This window comes from Symphalangus syndactylus, chromosome 1 (genome assembly GCF_028878055.3).
Source record: "Symphalangus syndactylus isolate Jambi chromosome 1, NHGRI_mSymSyn1-v2.1_pri, whole genome shotgun sequence".
Taxonomy (NCBI): domain Eukaryota; kingdom Metazoa; phylum Chordata; class Mammalia; order Primates; family Hylobatidae; genus Symphalangus; species Symphalangus syndactylus.
Window position 1 is genome coordinate 103,020,469 of NC_072423.2, and position 21,484 is coordinate 103,041,952.

Consider the following 21,484-nt stretch of genomic DNA (forward strand, 5'->3'; position numbering starts at 1 on the left):
GGCCCAAACTGTTTTTTGTTTGTTTGTTTTTCCTTCAAGATAGAGTATCACTCTGTCGCCCAGGCTGGAGTGCAGTGATGTGATCTCAGCTCCCTGCAACCTCCGTCTCCTGGGTTCAAGTAATTCTCCTACCTCAGCCTCCCAAGAAGCTGGGATAACAGGCGCCCGCCACCCCATACCCAGCTAAAGCAATACCTAAAATCTTAAGCTATCCAGTGTGTTAGGGATTATTAGCTTAACATACTTTCAGACAGAGTAAATACATACCTTTAATTTATCAGATAAATCTTTAATCTCATTAACTGCTCCATTATATTTATTGGCTAATTCTCTTAATTCTTCCTGAGTCCTTTCATTCATTTCTTTCAGATGGGTACATTCATCTTCAGTATTACTCAGACTTCGCTGCGATTCAAGTTTACAGGCAATTTAATTAGAATAAGTGTATATTTGTTATTTAGAATTCCTTCTAAATGAAATTTATAAAAAGTATAATTCTATGGACTATTCTAAATCAACATCTGCCCTGGACTTTAAATAAAGCTGAGTTAAATAACATAAGAATTTCAATTTACGCTAAAACAGAAAACATAACTAAGAATTAACAAAAACAACAAAAAAAGAAAAGTGGAGGGAGAGCAGGGGCAGGAAAAGGATGCTGCCTTTATATAATTACTATTTTTGAAAGGCCAATGGGTATGACTTTTAGCTGTGAAAATATTTTAAGCCTATCAATCTTGAAAGCAAGCTTAATAATATCCAACAATTAATTTAATTAAAAATTAAAAGACAGTAACTTTCTTTATATATTAAATTAATCACACAACAGTGAATCAGGCACTATGGGATGAGGTAGCAACACAAACTATACCTGTAGTAAGGAAAGGTATGTTTACCATTTAGTTTCTGAAGAGCATTTTAACTAATTCTAGTAATACATTATTTATGTGGTAATTTTGCTGTGGTTCAAAGAAATGATCTATATTATGAATTAGAATTTTTTTCCCCAAAGCAATAAAAATTGCATTTTGATTGCTCCTCAAAGACCTAGAAAGGACCTTGGAGATGATTTCACCTTTGAACTTCCTAAATATATGACACAGCTAGTTTTCCTCTCTGTGGAGTGAATTAAAAAAGAACAAGTAGTGTAGACTCTTAGCCTCACACTGACCCCCCTCAAATAGAAGCAAAGCAAAACCAAGTGACAGGAAATCAATTCCCCAGCACATATCGTGGTCTGCTGTATGGAGGGTGAATCCTAAGCAGAATGCAAACAATAAGATTCCCTGGTTACGCTTTTACTTCCTCAGCCATTGACTAGGGAGCATAAGTACCAAAACTCACATGGAGAATTCCTGTCAATGAAAGCAGCATAACTGTTCCTTCCCACCTGACAGACAGAAAATATTTCTTAACTATATAATAATACCCAAGTTTAAAGTATCCTGGAATGCTTGAGATTTTTTTAAACACTCATAATACTATTTAGTATTTTTTTTTTAATTGAAATACCTCAACTTCTGAAAGTTTTCTAACCACTTCAATTTTTTCCTGAAGAACCCGCCTCAGGGACTCTTTGGCTGTTGTCTCATAGTTATGTTTATCCTCTTGTAATGCTATAAGTTCCTTTCGTAAACTATCTTCTGTTTGATTCTAGAATAAAAGATATTTATAATTATAGACAAGTTATTTTTTAAAAGCATTTATTGTTTGAAAAAAATTAACACATTATGATATACTTTAAATTGTATATTAAGGTACCTCCAAACATAAATGATTCTGACCCTGTATTAACTAAAGATGTATTTAAAAGTTGCATAAGTAAATTATGCCTTCACAAACATATTAATTTCCACCTCCTATAGAAAAAAAGTTATAAGCAATTGAGATTTCTCTAAAATATACAAAATTAATTACTTTTATATTTGTCATATTTTCTGCAAGCCACCATATTTACATTTGTAGGCAAAAATAATCAGTTACCTTCAAAGGCACCAAGCATTCTAAAACAATGGTTAAAACAAAAGGAATAAGAGTACCATGGGGGAAAAGCAGACTTCATGTCTGGGGCAGGAAAAGTACAAAATGAGCCTGAAACATCTTGTCTAAAATGACAGCATGAAGCTATCAATCTGAAGACATTTACACAGACCAAAGATGGGATAATTTGAGCATCAATAAGAAAAATTGGCTGGCCGTGGCACTTTGGAAGGCCGAGATGGGAGGATTGCATGAGCCCAGGAGTTCAAGACCAGCCTGGGCAACATAGCAAGACCCTGTCTCTAAAACAAAAAAACAACTGCACCAGATTTAAATACATCAAATATGTTTAAATCTAACTGGAGGGAGAAAACACTTCATGGCCAGTCTTTGGTAGATGAAAAACCACCAATTCATTATTCTGAAATCTAATAAGGGGAGAAAAATCACTTATCTTGCTTTCCCCGTAGAAAACATACCTCAGGGTTATTTAAATTTTTTTTATTCCAATAGTTTTTGAGATACAAGTGGTTTTTGGTTACATGGATGAATTATGTAGTGGTGATGTCTGGGATTTTAGTGCACTCATCACCTGAGTAGTGTATATTGTATTCAATAGGGAGTTTTTCATCCCTCACTCCCCTCTCACTTTCCCAACTTCTGAGTCTCCAACGTTCATTATACCACTCTGTATGCCTTTACATACCTATAGTTTAGCTTCCACTTATAAATGAGAACATGTGGTATTTGGTTTTTGATGCCAAAGTTACAAAAAACAATGGCCATTGTTTTTTCCTTTTTTCGTTTTTTTTAGAGACAGGGTCTCTCTTTGTCACCAAGGCTGGAGTACAGTTCTGCGATCATAACTCACTGTAATCACAAACTCCTGGGCTCAAGTGATCCTTCCACCTAAGCCTCCTGTGTAGCTAGGACTACAGGTTATGTACCACCATGCTAAGCAAATCTTTAATTTTTGGTAGATACTGGGTTTTGCCATGTTTCCCATACTGGTCTTAAACTGCCCCCGCCTTTTTTTTTTTTTTTTTTGAGACAGTCCCGCTCTGTCGCCCAGGCTGGAGTTCAGAGGCGCGATCTTGGCTCACTGCAACCTCCACCCCCACCGGGTTTAAGCAATTCTCCTGTCTCAGCCTCTTGAGTAGCTGGGATTACAGGTACATGCCATCATGTCCAGCTAATTTTTGTATTTTTGGTAGAGACGGGGTTTTGCCATGTTGGCCACGCTGGTTTTGAACTCCTGACCTCAAGTGATCCGCCTGCCTCGGCCTCCCAAAGTGCTGGGATTACAGGCATGAGCCACTGTGTCTGGAAGGAAACTTCTCTTTATAGAAGTAACCCAGCTAAATAAGTGAAGGAATAACAGAATTACATCATTATTTTTGTAACTTTGTTGTTGTTGTTGTTGTTGTTGTTGAGACAGAGTTTCACTCCTGTTGCCCAGGCTACATTGCAATGGCAGGATCTTGGCTTGCTGCAACCTCTGCCTCCTGTGTTCAAGGGATTCTCCTGCCTCAGCCTCCCGAGTAGCTGGGATTACAGGCATGTGCCACCATGCTCGGCTAATTTTGTATTTTTAGTAGTGATGGGATTTCTCCATGTTGGTCAGGCTGGTCTTGAGCTCTCGAGCTCAGGTGATTCACCTGCCTCATCCTCCCAAAGTGCTGGGATTACAGGAGTGAGCCACTGCGCCCAGCCTTATTTTTGTAACCTTAATGAAATAATGGATCTAGGCTGGGATCATCAATGATTGATAAAATCTCAAAAAGAAAGACAACTAGACATTATGTTGTCCCTTGGTGGAAGAACACAATACCATCCATAAAGTGTTGTTGACAAAAAGAAAAACTGAACCTAAATCACATCAAATCTCTAGACGGAACTACTAATTTATGGAGTGGGAGGGGGAGCTAAAAAATGTTTAAATAACAATGCAGACTGAGGGAAATTCTAGAGGACAAATGACCCAGTTTTTTCAAGAAATATTAACTGTAATAGAAAAAAGACAGACTTGTACATGGGTATTCATTACATAATTATTTTTATTTACATGGATGTCTGACATTTCTCAAGACAAAAGATTTAAAAGAATTGTGGAAATGTATGAAGTTTTTAGCATATACTCAAAATGATAGTCAAAGAAATGATGTTACATAAAAAACTATGCATTTCATTTTACACATTTGAGGTTAATACCTACTTTGGAGCATGCCTGTAATTGGTTTCCCATAACTTCTAACCGTGATAAGAGTCTATCTTCATCTATTAAAGCCTATTGAAGAAAAATTAAATATAAGTAAAACTCGAGTAATTATAAAGTCACACGTATATAAAAAAAGGTTGCTACTGACAACAAAAGATATAAAAGCATAAAACTGACCAGCATCCACTGTAAAATGCTAAATTTTCAACAACTTGTTCATTAGTTAGGAAATAACTTTGTCTTTGTTTGCTACAGTTTAGTTTATTTAACATGTATGGAATATTAAACTATGTTTAAATGTTTCTTAAATATAAAACAACTGGAATACCTGCCAACTGGTATCTGAAGCCTCTTGGGTGATGGCTAGTAGCCGCTGAAGCGTGGCTAACTTCTGTTCCAACATTTGTTCCCGATGTAAGGCCTCCTAGTATTACAAATCACAAAAGAGATTCTAATAAGCTCATCATGATTCTTTTGAGGAGTGATCAATTTTCAGCACATTCTAAAATGTTTTCATATTACATCCCACTTGATGTATTTTAAAGTATGTGAAACTTGATAGTACTTTGTAAAACATACAGCAGTCCCCACTTATCTCTGGTTTCCCTTTCCACAGTTTCAGTTATAGTGCAGTACAAGATATTTTGAGAGAGACAGAATGTTGACATTCACATAACTTTTATTCACATAACAGTATACTGTTGTAATTGTTCTATTTTATTATTATTGTTAATTTCTTACCATGCTTAATTTATAAGTTAAACTTTATCATAGGTATGTGTATATATAGGAAAAAACATAGTAGATACAGAGTTTGGTACTATCTGTGATTTCAGGCATCTAGTGGGGGTCATGGAACATATTCCCTGTAGATAGGAAATGGCTACTCTATGTATATCGGCCACATCATTTTAGTCTCATTTGTTGGGCTGAAAGTACTGCTATTAGAGGTTCTCTAACTGCAACTTCTCCCATAATAGAAAACAAGTAACCTGTTTTTGTTTTCTTTTTATTCATAATTTGGAAGACCAAGTTTTTAAAAACATATAATAGAAAAAGCTAACAAATGTTTCAGGTTTGCATTTTATACACACACACACACACACACACTGTGTGTATGCACATATACCTATACAGACATACACATATATACAGTCATGCACCACAAAACAACATTTCAGTCAACTATAGACTGCATATACACAGTAGTCCCCAAAAATTATAATGAAGCTGAAAAATTTCTATCGCTTAGTGACATCATAGCCATCCTAACATTGTAACACAAGGGGGAATTACTCACGTGTTTGAGATGTTGGTGTAAACAAACCTATTGTGCTGCCAGTTACACAAAAGTATAGCACATATAATTATGTATAGTACATAATAGTATTATATGACTTTATCAGTTTATGCATGTACTATACTTTTTATTGTTAATTATAGAGTATATTCCTTCTGCTTATTAAAAAGAAAAAAAGGTTAACTGTAAAATACCTTCAGAGAGGTCCTTTAGGAGGTATCCAGAAGAAGGTACTGTTATCACAGGAGATGACAGCTCCATGCATGTTACTGCCCCTGAAGACCTTTCAGTGGGATATGATGTGGAGGTGGAAAATAGTGATAATGATGATCTTGATACTGTGTAGGCCTAGGCTAATGTGTGTGCTTATGTCTTCATTTTTAACAAAAAAGTTTAAAAAGTAAAAGCAAGTTTAAAAAATTTTTAATAATAAAAAGCTTATAAATTAAGAATAGAAACAAAATATTTTTGAACAGCTGTACTATGTGTTTGTGTTTTAAGCTAAGTGTGAATACAAGAGTCAAAAAGGTTTTAAAACTTGTAAGTTTATAAAGTAAAAAAGTTACAGTAAGCTAAGGTTAGCTTATTAATGAAGAAAGAAGAACTTTTTTTTCTTTTTTTGAGACAAGAGTCTAGCTCTGTCACCCAGGCTGGAGTGCTGTTGCATGATGATGTCACTAAGTGATGGCTCACTGTAATCTCAGACTCCTGAGCTTATGATCCTCCTGCCTAGGCCCCCCAAATAGCTAGGAGGCAGACACGCACCACCATGTCCAGTTAATTTTTTTTTTTTTTTTTCTGAGACGAAGTCTCGCCCTGTCTCCCAGGCTGGAGTGCAATGGCGCAATCTTGGCTCACTGCAACCTCCGCCTCTTGGGTTCAAGCGATTCTCTCACCTCTGCCTCCTGAGTAGCTGGGATGACAGGGAGCACCACCATGCCTGGCTCATTTTTGTATTTTTAGTAGAGATGACGTTTTACCATGTTGGACAGGCTGGTCTCGAACTCCTGACCTCAAGTGATCCGCCCGCCTCGGCCTCCCAAAGTGCTGGGATCACAGGTGTGAGTCCCCGCACCAAACCCCCACCTAATATTTTTATTTAAATTTTTTTTTTTTTTTTTTTTAACAGATGGGGCCTTCTTATGTTGCTCAGGATGGTCTTGAACTCCTGGTTTCAAAGACCCTCCCACCTTAGCCATCCAAAGTGCTGAGATTTCAGGAATGAGCCACCATGCCTGCCCCAAAAACTTTTTAAATATATATTTAAAGCAGCCTAAGTGTATAGTGTTTATAAAGTCTACAGTAGTGTACAGTAATGTCACAGGCCTTCACATTCACTTACCACTCACTTAATGACTCACCCAGAGCAGCTTCCAGTCCTGCAAGCTTTATGCATGGTAAGTGCCTTGTACAGGTATATCATTTTCTATCTTTTTCTTTTCTTTTCTCTTTTGAGACAGAGCCTTGCTCTGTCATCCAGGCTGGAGTGCAGTGGTGTGATCTCAGCTTACTGCAACCTCTGCCTCCCGGGTTCAAGCAATTCTGGTATGTCAGCCTCCCGAGTAGCTGGGACTACAGGCATGTGCCACCATGCCCAGCTAATTTTTGTATTTTTAGTAGAGACAGGGTTTTGCCATGTTGACCAGGCTGGTCTCGAACTTCTAGCCTCAAGTGTTCCTCCTGCCTCGGTCGCCCAAAGTGCTGGGATTACACTGCCTCCAGCCTTTTTCTATCTTTTATACTGTATTTTTACCGTACCTTTTCTATATTTAGGTATGTTTCTAAACACAAATACTATTGTGTTACAACTGCCTTCAGTATGCAGTACAATAACATGCTGTATGGGTTTGTAGACTAGGAGCAATAGGCTATACTGTGTGTATAGGTGTGTAATAGGTTACGCCATCTAGGTTATATAAGTACAATGTATAATGTTCACACAATGACAAAATCACCTAATGAGATCATATGCCTGTTAAGCAATGCATGACAGTATATATATGTATACATGTGTATATATACAACCACATACACATATATGTGAATATATGTGAAATATATACATCTCAGAACAAACTCATTCCAACTGAAGCCAAGATAATCTGGTCATCAGCAGAAATACTTTATAATGGCTTAATTGCACAAGTATGATATCTAAAATAGAAACAGCTTTTAATTTTTCCTTTTAAAAATGTTGTTTATATAAACGTATATATTTTTGTTTTATTTTATTTCTGAGACAGTCTCATTCTGCAGCCCAGGTTGGAGTGCAGTGGCATGATCTTGGCTCACTGCAACCTCCACCTCCCGGGTTCAAGCAATTCTCATGTCTCAGCCTTCTGAGCAGCTGGGACTACAGGTGCACACCACCATGCCCAGCTAATTTTTGTATTTTTTGTGGAGATGAGCTTTCTCCATGTTCGCCAGGCTGGTCTTGAACTCCTGGTCTCAAGTGATCTGCCTGCCTCGGCCTCCCAGAGTGTTGGGATTACAGGCAAGAGCCACAGTGCCCCGCCAATATATACATTTAAAACGAGAGATTGCTTCACTCGCACAGCCTATTGCATTTTCAGGTGTTCTGATTCTCTCTGACTATGTAACACTTAGCAGCAATTAATATACCAAAATAGGTAAGAGTCCACTGAACATTGATTCAATGTAATTAAGGGACTTATAATGGGAGAATTAAATAACTATTTGGCAGCTCCAAAGATATATATATCCAAAGATACATATATATTATATATTATATTATACATATAATATATATTATATATTATATTATACATATAATATATATTATATATTATACGTATATAATATACGTATAATATATATTATATATTATATTATATGTATAACATATATTATATGTAAATATATATATATATATTTTTTTTTTGAGACAGAATTTCACTCTTATTGTCCAGGCTGGAGTGCAGTGGCATGATCTTGGCTCACCGCAGCCTCTGCCTCCCGGGTCCAAGTGATTCTCCTGCCTCAGCCTCCCAAGTAGCTGGGATTACAGGCATGTGCCACCATGCCCAGCTGATTTTGTATTTTTAGCAGAGATGGGGGTTTCTCCATGTCAGTCAGGCTGGTCTCGAACTCCTGACCTCAGGTGATCCACCCACCTCAGCCTCCCAAAGTGCTGGGATTACAGGCATAGCCACCATGTCCGGCCCAAAGATATATTTTACAGAGAAAGACATTGGTGTACAAAGTCTAAACTCTAGGTGGCTTGTTAACAGTTAATAGCTGTTAAGCGGGTCTCCTTCACTCGGAATCAAGGTGAAATGCTCACAGCACTTAGTTGTGGTTTTGGCATACCTTCTTCACCTTGTTCTATTCCTGTCATTATCCAGAGGAACACTTACGATCCTAATGCCTCTGAGACACCTCAACAGAGAAGTATACACTTCAAACATAGTACTTGAGGTTTAAAGCATGAATTTATTGCTCTCCACATCTTTGATAAATAATGACTATGGAAAATTTTGTCTACTTAGAGGTACTACATTTTAATATAAGCTACAGGTTATAATAAAGCCATAGGTTAAAGAATCTAATAAAAAGCCATACACCTCAGAATCCATATTAAAACACAGCTTCACTTAAGAGACTATTTGCCAAGTTTAAGTTCCTAAAACATTCTTAACATCCAGGAAATTACTCAGATGCTGCAAAAAGTTTTACTGAAAAACAAAGCCATCAACCAACCATATCTTTAGAATCTACTTCCACTAGATGGTGCAATTTCACCTTTTTAATTCAATTCCATTTAGAGTTTAACTCCATGAACTATATCCTAACAGAAATCTAACATGTCCAGGAATGGTCTTTTAGTTAGTTCTAAGGTATAAAATGCATATATTCTAGTTTTTATTTAAAATGTTCACAATTTACATTAGAACTTTAGCAGTTCAATAAGAATGTATACAGAAAAGACTGGTATAATTTTATCTCAAACAGCTAGAAAAGGAATAGCAGAGGATTAGAACACTAGGAATATTCACAGAACAAGAAGGTTGGAAAGAGTGAGAGAGTGAGGGAGTGAGATTTGCTATCCAAGATGACTAGTAACAGTAGTATACAAGCCTGGACAAATAATTTAACCTGTATGAGCCCCACATTTCTCATACGAAAAACGAGGTTTAAACTACATTAATCTCAAAGTTTTCTTCCACCTCTAAAAATAAGCAGCTTAATTAATGTGACTTCCTATTGAATGGTAAACTACTAACATTTATGGCATACATTCTATGTGCCAGGAACTGTTCTAAGTGCTTTACATATATTAATTTTGTTTATTCTTCACAATTCTGTGAAGTTAAGTGCTATTACTACATCCATTTCACAGATGAGGAAAATGAGGCACAAAAGTGTTAAACAATTTTTCCAGTAGGTCAGAATAAAGCCAAAGATTAAATCAAGGGAATTTTGGCTTAGAATACTCTTAAATACTCTATTAAAATCCAAATGTGTAATGTTTTTCTGTGCATACATTATGCCTGGTGGAAGATCTGATTAATACATTGATAATTTTCTGTTTATTTTCATAGATGTGTACATTCTTAACTAAGATGGAACTGTTCTCACTGATTGATTCCTATAAAAGAATGTAGGGGGCCGGGTGTGGTGGCTCAGGCCTGTAATCCCAGCACTTTGGGAGGCCAAGGCAGGCGGATAACGAGGTCAGGAGATTGGAGACCATCCTGGCTAACATGGTGAAACCTCCTCTCTACTAAAAATACAAAAAATTAGCCAGGCGTGGTGGCACGTGCCAGTAGTCCCAGCTACTCAGGAGGCTGAGGCAGAAGAATTGCTTGAACCCGGTAGGTGGAGGTTGCAGTGAGCTGAGATCACGCCACTGCACTCCAGCCTGGGCGACAGAGCAAGACTCCATCTCAAAAAAAAAAAAAAAGAAAAAAAAGAATATAGGGACCCAGGATCACAGGTTTGGTTCTATTACTTGAAACAAAAGACAACCGAAGGCCTACCCACATAAAATGACTCACTCGAGGTCACAAAAGTGGGTTGAGTAGCAGAACTAAGATAAAAACCTCAATCTTGCCCGGTGTGGTGGCTCACACCTGTAATCCCAGCACTTTGGGAGGCCAAGGTGGGTGGATCACTTGAGGTCAGGAGTTTAAGACCAGCCTGGCCAACGCGGTGAAACCTAAAAATGTACTCTACTCTACTAAAAATACAAAAAATTAGCCAGGTGTGGTGGCACATGCCTTTAATTCCAGCTACTCGGGAGACTGGGGCAGGAGAACTACTTGAACCCGGAAGGTGGAGGTTGCAATGAGCCTAGATTGTGCCAGTGCACTCCAGCATGGGTGACAAGAGTAAAAGTCCATTTCAAAACAAAAAACAAAAAACAAAAAAATACCTCAGTCTCTAATCTCCTGATCCAGGGTTTTCTTTAACCATGCTCCCTCACCAGAATAAGAAACATAATCTAGCCCAAACCCACAAAAACCAGAAAAAAAAAAAAAAAAACCCCAAACACTTGTTTGCTTTTTAAAGATTTATACGGTTCTTTAAATATGGCATTAACTTGAAGAAGTATCTGCTCTACACCAAGAAATTATTCTGTGAATCCAGCAGCACAGCGCAGTGATTACACAAAGCAGAAAATCTGAGGTCTGGCTGTCCCGGTTCAAATCCCAGCTCTCCCATATACTTGATATGTGATACTGTATAAATGATTAAATCTTCCTGCCTCTCAGTTACTCTATCTGTAAAAATAGGGATAAAATATGCACCTTGTAAGACTGTCGTGAGAATTAAATAATATAGGTAAAGTGCTAGAATGAAGCTTGGCATATAATAAGTGCTATATAATTACTTGCTATTAATATTATTAAGCAATCAAAATCTCTCCCAGTTATTTTTTATTTAAAAGTCATCTATGGGCCAGGTGCCATGGCTCATGCCTGTAATCCCAACATTTTGGGAGGCTGAGGTGGGTGTATTGCCTGAGCTCAGGAGTTTGAGACCACCCTGGGCAACATGGTAAAACCCCATCTCTACTAAAATACAAAAAATTAGCCAGGTATGGGTGGTGGATGCCTGTAGTCCCAGCCACTCAGGAGGCTGAGGCAGGAGAATCGCTTGGGCTCAGGAGGCAGAGGTTGTAGTGAGCTGAGATCGTACCATTGCACTCTAGCTTGGGCTACAGAGTGAGACTCCATCTCAAAAATAAAATAGAATAGAATAAAACAAAACAAAACAAATAAAAAATCATCTATGGATAAATAATTGTTTTGGGGCTCGGCATGGTGGCTCATACCTATAATCCCAGTGCTTTGAGAGGTTGAGGCAGGAAAAAGACTTGAGCCCAGGAGTTCGAGGCTATAGTGAGTTCTGATCATGCCACTGCACTTCAGCCTGAGAGATAGAGCGAGACCCTGTCTCTAAAAAAATTTAAAAACAGATTTTAAAAAACTGTTTTGGAACCTCCTCATACTTGAACAAAAAAATTCCTCTTGTACAAAGGCTTTTCTCTAGATTTAATGTTGACTCTTTTATCTTTCTTCATAAGATCTACTTTTAATCCTTTGTTCTTTTTTGAAAAGATAGTATTTCTTTTGTATTTGCATCCAGCCATTTTTTTATCCTATATTTGTGAATTTGCGAAATAAAATGTAAGTTGTTTAATTCTGCCCTTCTTTTCTTGAGACAGGGTCTTGCTCTGTTGCCTAGGATGGAGTGCAGTGGTGCCATCAAAGTTCACTGCAGCCTCGACCCCCTGGGCTCAAGTAATCCTCTCACCTCTACCTCCCAAGTAGCTGGGACTACGGATGCACAACATCACACCTAGTTAATTAAAAAATTTTTTTTTAATTAAAGGGGTCTCACTTTATTGCCCAGGTTGGTCTCAAACTCTTGGCCTCAAAGAATCCTTCTGCCTAGGCCTCCCAAAGTCCTGGGATTACAGGCATCAGCCACCATGCCTGGCCCTAATTCTGCTTTTAAGAACTTTTAAAACTTTAAAAGAAATTCTGCTTTTAAGAAGTCTCAAGATTTACTTTTACCTGTAGATACTGAGAAAGCTGGAACAGTTCCTGAGAGTACATACTTGGAGTGTTAGCAGCAACCTAGAAACAAATGACACAATATCAACAGAAAACACTTCATAAAGAACATTAAAGACAAACCAATTCCTTGAAATGTCTACTTACTTAAATATGCAAAATAACTGTTATTAAAATCACAAATTTATAGCACAAAGGCAATATAGCCTTTTAATTTTTTTTCTTTTCTGACGGAAATATAGCCTTTTCTTAATCCAGAAATAAAACCTCCTAAATCAATAGATCCACATATTTTCCCTTTAAAACTCATCATTAAATAGTTCTTTAATATTTTAACAAGCCTCATTCATTTAAAAGTAGCCATCTTCAAAATGGTATTTTTATGTGGTATAGGGAGGGCAGGGACATGAAATACAACACTTTGTCCAGTGGCCTGAGGCAATGTTTCTTTAAATCCATAGGTAGGTTTTAAGAAAACAGATGGGAAGTAATGGTGTTTAAACACTGTAAGTCATAGTCAAACTAGAACTCAAGAGTATTATAAGGAATATCTTCTATAAGGGTTTTTTCAGGGCTGTAGAATATAGAACCATGGCATTATTAAAAAGAAAAACAGGCCGGGCGCGGTGGCTCACGCTTGTAATCCCAGCACTTTGGGAGGCCGAGGCGGGCGGATCACGAGGTCAGGAGATCGAGACCACGGTGAAACCCCGTCTCTACTAAAAATACAAAAAAAAAAAAAAAAGAAAAACAAAAAAGGGCCAGGCATAGTGGCTCATGCCTGTAATCCCAGCACTTTGGAAGGCCGAGGGGGTAGATCACCTGAGGCCAGGAGTTCGAGAGACCAGTCTGGCCAACATGGTGAAACCCCGTCTCTACTAAAAATACAAAAAATAGCCATGTCATGCTACTGCACTTCAGCCTGGATGACAGAGCAAGACTCCATCTCAAAAAAAAAAAAAAAAGAAAAGAAGAAGAAGAAGAAGAAGGGCCAGGAGGCACGGTGGCTCACACCTGTAATCCCAGCACTTTGGGAGGCTGAGGCAGCCAGATCATCTGACGTCAGGAGTTCAAGACCAGCCTGATCGACATGGAGAAACCCTGTCTCTACTAAAAACGTAAAATTAGCAGGGCATGGTGGCGCATGCCTGTAATCCCAGCTACACGGGAGGCTGGGGCAGAAGAATCGCTTGAACCTCGAAGGCAGAGGTTGCGGTAAACTGAGATTGCACCATTGCACTCCAGCCTGGGCAACATGAGTGAAACTGTCTCAAAGAAAAAAAAAAAAGGAGTAGGAGGAGGAAGAAAGAAGGAAGAAGAAGGAAGGAAGAGGAAAAAGAAGAAGGAAGGAGGAGGAGGAAGAAAAGGAAGAGGAAGAAGAAAAAGAAGAGGGGGAGGAGGAAGGAGGAAGAGGAGAGAGCAGGAAGAGGAAGAAAAAGAAGGAGGAGAAGGAGGGAGGAAAAAGAGAAGGAAGGAAGAAGGAGAAAGAAGGAAGAAGAAGAAAGAAGAAGGAAGAAGTAGGAGGAGGGAGGAAGAAGAAAAAAACGAGTAAGAAGAAAGAAGGACGAAGAAGAAAAAAGAAGGAAGAAGATGGAGGAAAGAATAAGAAGGAAAAAGAAAGAAGGCAGAAGGAGGAAGAAAGAGGAAAGAAAAAGGAAGAAACAGGAGAAGGGGCAGAAGAAGGGAGAAAAGGAGGAGAAGGAGGAGAAGACGGAGTAAGACGAGGAGGAGGAGAAGGAGAAGAAAAAAACAAGAAGGAGGAAAAGGAGGAGGAAAGAAGAAAGAAAAGAAGAAGAGGAGGAGGAGCAGGAGGAGGAGGAGAAGAAGAAGGAAGGACTACTGGGTTGCTGTAATATTTACCCCTATGTGTTAGCTTATTAATGATGTTATAGCACCAGTCCTTATTAAGCTTGGGAAGTATACTTTAATTAATATGCTGACTAGACAGCAGAGAGTTGGCATTATTTTTTAAATTTAGTTCTAAATTAGCAGGACCATTATTTACTTCTGAATAATTCTCGGTATTGCAGAAGTTGATGATTAACCACTTTTACTTCTAAAAAAGGAATCTAACAGAGAACTTCAGTTTCAAGCAGGCTTTTATGCTTCATTCAAATGGAAGAAAAATGTAAAATATTTTTTCCACTAGTTTAGTTACTGCACTAAGAAAACTAGACTCTCACATTAATGTCAAAAGATGTATTTTGGGGGGCTAATTAGCAATGAAACCTACCATTATTTCTGAACAAAAGAAAAATGCTTTCTAGCAAGCAATTATTGCAAAGTTTCTGATCAGATCAGGTAAAAAGCAACCTTCAAAGAAAATAAAAAAACAATTTTTGTAAGCCTGTATTTCTGTATTACCTCCCTGTATTGGTAACTGTTGAGTGAACTATTTAGGTAGAAACTTTAACAAATTTCTAGACAGACTTGTATCTCAGAATAAAAAGTAACAGCGAATACTCCTTATCCCTGACTAGACACAAAACAGGTACTCCTAGTTTACACAGTGAATAATTTAACTGAGATAACAAAGGCTTTTTCTGAAGAAACATCCATCTTAGATTCTCCAGATATTGAAGATCAGAAGATTACAATAACTACATAGCTATATGCATTCTACATATTTTGTTACAAAAGAGAAATAAATTTCTAGATAAAGCATATTAAAAACAAACATTTTCAAAGCAACATAGCTGAGTCAGTTTGGAAAAAATAATCATTAGCAACTTACTTTGTCAACAGGACTTGGTAATGGTGCATGGATGACACTGAAAAGTAAAATTTAGAAGTTTTATCTAATATCCGGACAATAGAGGAAACAGAGTATGAGAGCACCAGAATATCTTACACCACAAAGTTTATACATTTGCCTTCATGTAATTAAAAAAAGCGAACTATTTTTCAATCCTTTATAAATGTACAAAATTCTTAGAAAACAAAAATATGTAAACCTACCTTGTACACATCAATATATTTCTAAAAACAAATTCCAAATCCAAAATGTATTAAATGCTCTTTGAGGAGCCACTACTTTTTGAGGGATATGATGAATTACTTGATTATAAGAATTTCTATACAGAAAAGGAGTACTCTTTATCCATTTTCGGCTAGGCATGTTGGCTCATGCCTGTAATCCCAGCACTTTGGGAGGCTGAAGCAGAAGGATCACCTGAGGTCTGGAGTTCAAGACCAGCCTGGTCAACATGATGAAACCCTGTCTCTACTAAAAATATAAAAAAATTAGCTGGGCATGGTGGCACACACCTTTAGTCCCAGCTCCTCGGGAGGCTGAAGCATAAGAATCGCTTGAACTCAGGAGGCGGAGGTTGCAGTGAGCCAAGATTGTGCCACTGCACTCCAGCCTGGGTGACCAAGTGAGACTCTGTCTCAAAAAAAAAAAAAAATCCATTTTCAATTTTGAAATATGTAAATTATGTTCTTTTAAAATTAAACATTCCTATACAGAAAGTCTTAAGCAAAGTCTGGAAAGCAACGTTATAATTTGGAAACTTGTTCCAGTGAAGAACAACTTTAATCAAAACACTACTATTCCTCTTCTCTATCCAGCCACCTCAGAAACTAACTGAAAACTTAGATGTATGTATGAAACTGAACTCAGCATAATACTTTAAAACAAAACATTAAATAGACGGCATTAATTGGTACTAGTTGCCCTGTTGGCCTGATAACTACTGCTGACAAAAGGGTAGTATAGCAGCTCAGAAAGTACACTGGGTCCAAAATCTAGCTCTACCCACCAGTTAAAAGGCAAATTGCCTAATCAATATAGGTCTCAGCTTCCTCATGCATAAAATGAGATAATCGAGTCAGGCATGGTGGCTCACACCTGTAATCCCAGGACTTTGGGAGGCCGAGGTGGGCAGATTACGAGGTCAGGAGTTCGAGACCAGCCTGGCCAACACAGTGAAACGTCATCTCTACCAAAAATACAAAAATCAGCCAGGTGTGGTGGCATGTGCCTGTAGTCCCAGCTACTTGGGAGGCTGAGGTGGGAGAATTGCTTGAACCTGGGAGGCGGAGGTTGCAGTGAGCCAAGATCATGCCATTGCACCCCAGTCTGGGCAACAGAGCAAGACTCCATCTCAAAAAAAAAAGTGGGGGGGAGATAATCATACAACCAATTCCATGGAGTTATTGGGGGTATTAAATGTATTAATATGAATAAAGAGCTTAAAACAGTGCTTTGGAAATAGGACTTGATCACTACTGTTACTCTCATGAGAATATAGCAGCTAAGGAAGCTAGAGTCCCTATTTTACAAGGCCCTGCAAGATACTGTTATGTGTGTTAGGGGTGAGTACAGGGGACTCAAAGCAAGGCTACCACGCATGACCTCTACCAGCTGCTAATCACTCCACATCCTAGAGGCCATTCTTATAATGGCTAGCTTGAAGGTTGACTGGGTAAAGTTCTTAGCTTGAACTGATAAATCATATGTAAGCTGCTGAAAAACTGATCAGACGTGAGTTAAAAATAGGAATAATTTTGATCCCACCTTAATAACTGCAAACACTGTAAGAACTGGTCTAATTCAACTAGTCACAAATAAGCTAAAATGCTGAATAAAATAGAATATTAAGTACCAGCACCCACCTCCCTTCTGAGCACCCATGATACAGACTTCATTGAGTCTACATAAACTTTACTGTCCTTCTTTGATTATACATCTGTGTTCTCAGGAACTATGACCTATTCACCTGTATATCCCCAAAGCCCATCACCAGGCCCTAGCAAAGTTGGTGCCTAGTAAAGATTTTTTAAAAATTATATATAACTATACTCCAGAACATTGAAAGAGGCATTTTAAACAATAATTTATTTTTCTTGAATATAACAAATATTGATTATGGAAAATGTGTGAAGTAAATCATGAGGAAATACATAAAAATTACTCAATGCCAGCACTCAGAGATAACCATTGTGGGCATATATCCTTTTCTCTGCAGATATGCACATATAGTGAAATGAACTTAAGAATGTCTAAATGCCAAATGATTTGAGGTTAGGAGTTTGAGAGCAGCCTGGCCAACATGGTGAAACCTGTTTCTACTAAAAATACAAAAACTAGACGGGCGCAGTGGAGGGCACCTGTACTACTTGGGAGGCTGAGGTAGGAGAATCACTTGAACCTGGGAGGCGGAGGTTGCAATGAGCCGAGATCACACCACTGCACTACAGCCTGGGCAACTGAGCAAGACTCCATCTCCAAAAAAAAAAAAAAAAAAGTCTAAATAGAAACAAATGGTATAATAGGGATTTTTTTAAATTCACCTTTCTTAGTGACCCAAGTATAAAATCTTCTGTTCTCATAACAATCTCATTAATAAACAAATGGCTAAAAATCTGGCAACACATTCCATAAGTGATATACATCTGTATTTTATAAAAACTACCCTGGATATAAGTATATTCTGAAGTATGAATGAAGTTCATATGCATATACAAACCATAACAAGAAAATGTGGAAAATGAAAATACTTAGTGTTAGAGTGGTAGGATTATATGCAATTTCTGGGTTTTTTTTTATTTTTTAATTTTTTTTTTGTGGAGACAGAGTCTCGCTCTGTCACCCAGCCTGAAGTGAAGTGGTCTGATTTTGGCTCACTGCAACTTCTGCCTCCTGGGTTTAAGCTGTTCTCGTGTCTCAGTCTCCTGAGTAGCTGGGACTACAGGCGCTCACCACCACGCCCGGAAATTTTTTTGTATTTTTAGTAGAGATGGGGTTTTGCCCTGTTGCCCAGGCTGGTCTCAAACTCCTGAGCTCAGGCAATCTGCCTCAGAGTCCCAAAGTGCTGGGATTACAGGCACGAGCCACCTGCACCAGGCCTCTCTGTTTCTAATCATTAGAAAATGGTTGGCCCAGGTGCAGTGGCTCATGCCTGTAATCCCAGCACTTTGGGAGGCTGAGGGAAGCAGATCACCTGAGGTCAGGAGTTTGAGGCAGCCCGGCCAACATAGTGAAACTCAATCTCTACTGAAAACACAAAAATTAGCTGGGCATGGTGGTATGCACCTGTAATCCCAGCTACTTGGGAGGTTGAGGTAGGAGAATCACTTAAATCTGGGAGGTGGAGGCTGCAGTGAGCCGAAATCATCCCACTGCACTCCAGTCTGGTTGACAAAAGCGAGATTCTGTCTCAAAAAAAAAAAAAAAAAAAAAAAGAAAGAAAGAAAGACGAAAGAGAGAGAGAAGGAAAGGAAAGGAAAGGAAAGGAAAGGAAAGGAAAGGAAAGGAAAGGAAAGGAAAGGAGGAAGGAAGGAAATTATTGGCCGGGCCTCTCTGTTTCTTATCATTAGAAAATTATTGACCGGGCCTCTCTGTTTCTTATCATTTAAAAATTATTGGCCAGGCGTGGTGGCTCAGGCCTACAATCCTAGCACTTTGGGAGACTGAGGTGGGTGGATTGCCTGTGCTCAGCAGTTCAAGAGCAGCCTGGGCAACATGGTAAAACCCCGTCTCTACTAAAAGTACAAAAAATCAGTTGGGCATGGTGGTGTGCACCTGTAGTCCCAGCTGCTCAGGAGGCTGAGGCACAAGAATTGCTTGAACCCGGGAGGTGGAGTTGCAGTGAGCCGAGATTACTACACTCCAGCCCAGGCAACAGAACCAGGCTGTCAAAAAAAAAAAAAAAAAAAAAAAAAAAGGGAAAAGAAAGAAAGAAAAAAGAAAAGAAAACAAAAGGAAAATTATTTGTGTAGTGTAATAAAAAGGAAGGAAAAAAGTCAGCTTGTTGAGTACTACCTTCTGAAGTTCTTAAAAGCAATAAATGCTATGTACACAATGGAGCTTAAACTCTAGGCTTTCTGGCATACCCAAGAGCATCTTAATTGCTTTTAAAAATTAGTTTACAGTAATGGAAACAGCTAATGTTTATTGTGTGCTTATTATATGCCAAGTACTATGCCAAGTTCTTTAAGTACTAAATCTTGTTTAATTCTCATAAAATTCCTGTTAAATAGGTACTATCATCATCTTCATATTTCAAATGAGAAAAATGTTGCCTGATCAAGTCACAGAACAAGTGGAGTCAGGCTTTAAACTGGACTACCCACCTCTAAAGGCCATTCTGATCTTCCTCCAGCTCTGGAGAATTGCTTGTTCAAAATTCAACTTCTCCAGAAAGTTAGATTATGTATAACTAAATTGGCAGCAAAAATTTAAGTGATACTAATATTTAACCATATAAGAAAAGCCAAACAATGAGAAGGAAATGGGCAAAGATGAAAAGAATTAGAGAAACACAAAGGATAGAGACACAATACATTGCAACTGACTTTGAAAAAATTTACAAGTTCTACTAGATGGAACCTGAGAACACAGATGATTCCTTATGTAACTGTTCAAAGTTTTGAAACTGCATGAAAGAAAAATCTCATTATCAAATACAAACATCAAGGTCTTTAAGAAGCAATATATCATTAGTTGATTAATAGTTACTCATTTCTAAAACCTTAATTCTTGACTCTTAAAAGCTAAGTTATATTAAACTTCCTAAAGTTTATTTTAATTTTAATAATTAAGCTGTAATTGCAAATAGAAAACAGATTAATGTTTTAAATTTACGATATTACTTCATATGCCAAGGACAAAAAAAAGGAAAAAAATGAATTAAAATATTTTAAAACCTATGCTATTTTGCTTCAGATGTCTTGAAAAGTAAACAAGGAAAAGTAAGTGGCTTCTAACAAGCATAAAATAAATGATTCTACTGAAAGCACAGACACAGTAATGGGAGGGCCTCGCTCTGCTTAATCTTTCCTTCTCACTTTCCTATTCAATGCTCTACTTTTCCTTCAATTTACTGCTTCTCTTAACCTCCTACCCTCAGGTCACTGTCTCTGTTTTTGAAAGACAGGAAAATATTATGTTGGGTATAAAAACAAGCTTCTAGCATATTCAAGGCTTTCCCCACAAATAAAAAATGTTAAGTTTAAAGATTGCTCAACTCCCTTCAACACTTCATAATAATAATCTCTGAAAGGCCCAAGATCAAAATGTACTTACATATGCTTTTAAAATCTAAATTTTATGGGTAATTTTCCCTTTCAAATGTCTGCCTCTAAATGACCTTTACACTCCTTCATACAAAAAGTAAATAGGACATTGGAAAAATCTTCAAAAACCTCCCACCAAAATAAGCTACCAACTATATTGATATCCTCAAGGTCTTATAAGATTGTGACACTGGCATTAATACCAGAAGTGATCACAGGAATGAAGGAATGAAGGAATGAAGCTATCACTTACCAATAACTTATATACTTGAAACATTGTGAAAAACAACTAATTATCCATCAAAATATAAATTAAATTTGGAAACAAAATAATCTTTGCCTCTGATACATTATTATTTACTAGAATTGTAACTAAAGCAAAAAAGCAATTTAAACTTAAGTGTATTATATTCCAAAAAGTACTAATCAATTTTCTAACATTATTTAAATAGTCCTGAAGCAGGTATTAGCAGTATACCATCACCTAGAATATTAGTACTAAATTCTTTACAGTACTAAACTTCACAAAAACTTCACAGTACTAAATTATACTCACTCTGAGCGGAGCCGGGCTTCCATACCATCTGGTAGAAAAAGTTTTATTGTGGAAACAATACACCCATGGGTAACTGGTTGAAACAAACAAATAATATGGATGAAATAATTGTTTAAAAATATAAAACTTCGCACCTCTCATATGTAAACATAGTTTATTCTTAAAAGTAACAATTTCTCAGAAAGAAAATAAAGCTAGTGGCTTAATGACAGTATTATTACCCTGGAGAAACTCATCTTGTCCATAATGAATCACAATTTCAAGGTAGAAATAAGGATAGAATCATTTTGAAAAGTGTCTTAATCTCCAATTCTATAATAACAGTCAATAAAAGGTCAGCTGAATATATGGAAATAAAATTGTGAGGG

At 37.6% G+C, this 21,484-nt stretch overlaps 1 protein-coding gene across 33 annotated transcripts in view; it reads right to left on the reverse strand.

Annotated features, from left to right (window-relative positions):
• Positions 1 to 21,484, reverse strand: part of SLMAP (sarcolemma associated protein) — a 176,192-nt gene that overhangs the window by 66,914 nt on the left and 87,794 nt on the right. For all 33 annotated transcript variants that reach the window (XM_055272732.2, XM_055272674.2, XM_063645397.1 and 30 more), the window contains 7 exons: positions 21,117 to 21,189; positions 15,276 to 15,312; positions 12,542 to 12,604; positions 4,527 to 4,622; positions 4,196 to 4,267; positions 1,513 to 1,653; positions 268 to 405 (listed from right to left, as the gene is read on the reverse strand). In XM_055272732.2, coding sequence (XP_055128707.1) covers positions 268 to 405; positions 1,513 to 1,653; positions 4,196 to 4,267; positions 4,527 to 4,622; positions 12,542 to 12,604; positions 15,276 to 15,312; positions 21,117 to 21,189 — 620 coding nt within the window. The remainder of the gene's footprint in view (positions 1 to 267; positions 406 to 1,512; positions 1,654 to 4,195; positions 4,268 to 4,526; positions 4,623 to 12,541; positions 12,605 to 15,275; positions 15,313 to 21,116; positions 21,190 to 21,484) is intronic.